We start from the raw sequence: 4533 nt of genomic DNA, 5'->3' as shown, positions 1-4533 counted from the left end.
ATCAGCCATACAATCATCCATGTAAGCCATAAAATCAGCCCTATCAGCCATACAATCATCCATGTAAGCCATAAAATCAGCCCTATCAGCCATACAATCATCCATGTAAGCCATAAAATCATCCATATCAGCCATAAAATCATCTATTTAAGCCATAAAATCAGCCATATCAGCCATACAATCATCCATGTAAGCCATAAAATCATCCATATCAGCCATACAATCATTCATGTAAGCCATAAAATCAGCCATACCAGCCATACAATCATTCATATAACATCATTTAACTATAAAATCATCTATAAATTCTCTCAGATTACTTAAAACACTTGATATTTTAATTATAAAATAGAGTAATCGATTTATATATAAAAATCAACGCGATTTAATCCAAAATTAATTAATAAATTTATATTAAATTTTTATACGAATTTATATTATCTTTAAATTTATAATTGAATTAGTTTTATGTAAATTAAGTTTAAGAATTAATAAAATATTTTAAAAGCGTGGCGAATTTTTTCCCTCTGAAAATTTTGATATTCTGCAATTCAAGCAGAATATTACCAATTTTAAACATGTAATTTGTTTTTTTTATACTAAACTAATTTAAATATGAAGCAAATAAAACACAAATTTACTATTTTTTATAAAATAAAAAAAGAGTAAATTTATTCAAAAAATATCAGAATAATCACATCGAAGTTTGTTCTTCTTGCAATGAACGTAAAATGATGAGTTTATTTTGCATTTTTTGGATTATAAAATTCGAATTTTCCTCTTAAATTACATTCATATACATTTGAATATTTTAATTTTAAAAAATATACAAAATTAATTTTTCTTCTACGAACAAATTATTTTAAAAACATCAATTTTTTTCGGTGCAATATAAATTATATGTTACCATCAGCGATACCAATTTTATAAAAAGATAAATTATATATATTTAATATATTAAGTTAAATATAACAATAAATAAATATTTAAAGCATTTATACACATTTATATATACAGTAGACCCCCCTATTAAACGGGTTCATATAGTTCGGATTCCTATATGACGGCGAAAAAATTGCGACAGTATTCGTACAAACATGCTAAAAAAACTCCTATAATTCGGTAAAACGTCATCGCTGACTCGTGTCGCGACAGGATTGGTCGAATCTAGACCAATAGCGGATATTGTACAAACCATTGAGTTTAAACGAGCAGCGGACCTACTAAAAACCATCTATTATTTAACGTCCATAAAAATTATATTTATATTAATGATGCCTCCAAAGTTTAGCGAATCTTTCGAAAAAAAAAAATAATAATAATAATTTATCAGGAAGCACGCGAGCGCCATTCGATGACAAGCTCCACGACGAAAACAAGCTTAAGCAATGGCGTCGTCGAACGGTGCACGCTCGGTAAGTAATCCTACAATTTTTTGTTTATAGCATAGTTTATACGGATTATTCCCAAAAAATTATACGTGTTTTAGAAATGTTGAGTCAAATTAGTCTAGAATCGATTAATTTTATGGAAGAAAACCTTTCAAACAGCCGTAGTCCGTAAACTGCATATGTGCCGGGCTGTGATTGGCTTATGTATTTAAGGACTCGTAGAAAATGGATTCATAAAAACCGGAACGTATCTATCGTGTTATAGGGGGGTCGACTGTATATATATTTATCTCCAGTATGTTTCACAATTACGAAAGTATTCTTCATTGTTTCTCAAAATTTGATTGGATTCAGTTGGATCAAAATTTGGTAATTTTCCACCAAATTCTTCGGGTAGATATTTTGGATCAATGTATGTGTGAAGTGAATCGATATCAGATCCATATAGATGTATCTGTGAAAAAATAATTACAATGAATAAAATATTGAATATCAATTATGGATATCAGCAAAGATTTTCTTTGAATATTTCTTATTTTTTTACCTTGTAAGCCATAAAATCATCCATGCCATCCATACAATCATCCATTTATGCCATAAAATATGTGAATCATTAAGATAGATAAATTAAAAATTTTATCTTGAGAATATTGAGATATATTTTTAATTTAGAGAAGTTCACTGAAGATCTTAATGTATCACAGTAAAAAGTAATTTGAAGATCTTAACGACCTACTTTATGAAGATCATTGACGATCTTAATGGACCACAGTAAGACGTTCAGTGAAGATTTTAATGGACTACATGCAGAAGCTCGTCGAAGAACTTAATGAATCACAGTAACCATGCTCTTTGAAGATTTCACGAAAGAAATTTTCAAAGAACTTAACTATAAATATTTGATTTTATATTAATCTTACTCTTTTTCTTAGCTTCTCTGGTAAGAGTGGCAATAATAATGTTATCACGGCTTTGAAGTACTTATTAACGTTAATGAAATGAATTTCTTTATATTTCATTTGATATGAATCCTGTAAATGATTGAAAAATTAATTTTAAAATTTGTTAATTTGTAATTGTTTAATTAATATTTCTTGAAAGTTATTAAATAATGTCAACTGACAGATAATTCAGTGGAAAAAATATGATTTTTTTAATCGAGAATACTTATGAAAAATCAGTAATTTTTACTCATTCATTGTTAAATCGATAATAAACTTTAATGAATCCATATAAAGGCTTCGTTTTTATTAGTATTTAGTTTTATTGCAAGAAAAGTATTTTATAGTTGAATAAGAGCATCTGTATTATTCTCTGTATAAGAGTGTCTATATTACTATTCATATATTAGAAATTAGACAGAAATGGTTGAATTATTCGAGTGACAGAGTGGCCCAAAAGATACTGTATAGTTTAATGCTTTAGTTCAACTGAAAGATTTGATACAGTAAGTTGTGGTCCACCAGTGGCCAAGAGGTCTTCGTACCCTGAATATTAGGAGTTCGGTCGTGGGTTCGCGCCTCGCTTGGAGGGGCTGACCACGTGGAGTTTTAGTTGTGGCGTTACAGATATGTTTGCTCCACGTCAATTTCATGTGGCCAGTCCATTGGTGAGGTGCGAATCAAGTTCAGTGGCTTTATCCACTCGATCATTGATAGGCCAAAGCATTAAACTTATTAAATAACTTTTGAACCGTCTTATATAATTATATATATTTAAATATTATACGAATTCTCAGAAAGTAATTTTATGAGATTTTGGATAGATTTGCGTGTTTTCAAAATAGGAATGCCAAATTAAGAAAAATCTTAATACTTACGTATAAAGTTGTTATCAATACATGAATGAAATTAGGAGTGAATTGAACAATATGTTTCCAAGAAATATCTGCAGCATTCACTACTACAACTAAACCATTTGTCTGTAGACGATGGTAATTAATATATAAATCTAAGAATAAAATAGCGCATCGAAAAACGTCGACAATATTGGCAACATCTGTGTTCCAATGTCCTATCATAAGAAAACCAAGCATGTAGAGTAATTTGCACTAGTTAGCCTTTTACAAGTTGAGAATTTATATAAAGAATTTTACAAAATCAATGATTTAAATTATCATAAAAATTCCAAAATTTATAAATTTATTTAAAAATGTATACTTACTGCCACTTGCAACACCGATCAATCGTCCATGTTGATCAGGCTTTGGCAAAAATTGCATTATGTTTAAACGAAGAACTTTTTCTAATGATGAGGGATTAAGATTGTTAAAAATTGTTGGATACTTCCTTCTTGAAGAATAATAATTACTTATTAATTTATATGCTCTTTCTCTATTAAACTTTCTGGCTCGAAGAATGCCAAGAATAAATATATCGTCGGTTCTGCATCTTAGCTTTTTGTTAACTAAAAAAAATACATATTTTAATTACGAAATATTATTTTTAAATATTAAACTTCCAAGATAAATAATAGTTATTATAAATGGTAAGCATGCGAGAAAGAGATCCAATTCATAGATCCAAAGAGATCCAGGAGGAGATAGATGGCTACAACAAGTGGAGGAAACACGAAGGACTATGAGTTTCAGAAACAAAAAGACAATATATAAGAGAAAAAGTTGGTGTGAGGAAGGTAAAGACAATACTCTTGCATGGGATACAAACTATTTAGAATAAGTGATATTCTTCTGTTTGGCTTACCACAAAGATTGAGAAAATGCATATGATATATGCATGTATCGGATCCCAGTAGTCTCGTGTAGAGATTACTAGGATTTAATTCAATTTATTTTTTAGTTTTTAACTGTCTTGTAGGCTATTAAGCCATTTGATTTCTTCCTGTTTTGAAACGTGAAGGATGTTGTTTACAAGACCTCCTCCATGATTTTCCTCGATGAACTGGAGCTCATAATTGTAACTACGGTAGAAATAGTTACATTGCAAATTTTGGAGAACAGAAAAGAATTAATTGTCACTTGGAAATACGTGCCATGAAATGCCCTCACGCTGAAGTTGTATTCTGCAGAATTGATTCTACTGTATACGTAATACGAGTAAAACTCTTTGAGTTAGATTTTCATATTCTATAAGCAGTTTTAGTTTGCTTTTTTTTTCATTTGGAGGGGCCCACTGGTGGCGGA

General features: G+C 29.6%; 1 protein-coding gene across 1 annotated transcript; it reads right to left on the bottom strand.

Moving 5' to 3' along the window:
- Nucleotides 1–1645: 1645 nt before the first annotated feature.
- On the bottom strand, nt 1646–4115 carry LOC111637297 (clavesin-1-like). Its single transcript, XM_023382770.1, has 5 exons — nt 4094–4115; nt 3555–3797; nt 3211–3404; nt 2312–2422; nt 1646–1845 (listed from the first exon to the last, which is right to left on the bottom strand). The coding sequence occupies exons 1-5, from the start codon at nt 4113–4115 to the stop codon at nt 1678–1680; spliced, it is 738 nt and encodes a 245-aa protein (XP_023238538.1). The 3' UTR covers nt 1646–1677.
- Between the last annotated feature and the right edge of the window lie 418 nt (nt 4116–4533).

The sequence above is a fragment of the Centruroides sculpturatus genome, unplaced genomic scaffold, assembly GCF_000671375.1.
Source record: "Centruroides sculpturatus isolate CEXI.00-Female unplaced genomic scaffold, Cexi_2.0 scaffold1056, whole genome shotgun sequence".
NCBI lineage: Eukaryota > Metazoa > Arthropoda > Arachnida > Scorpiones > Buthidae > Centruroides > Centruroides sculpturatus.
Note: the sequence above shows the minus strand (reverse complement) of the source record. Positions and strands in the feature narration are given on the sequence as shown.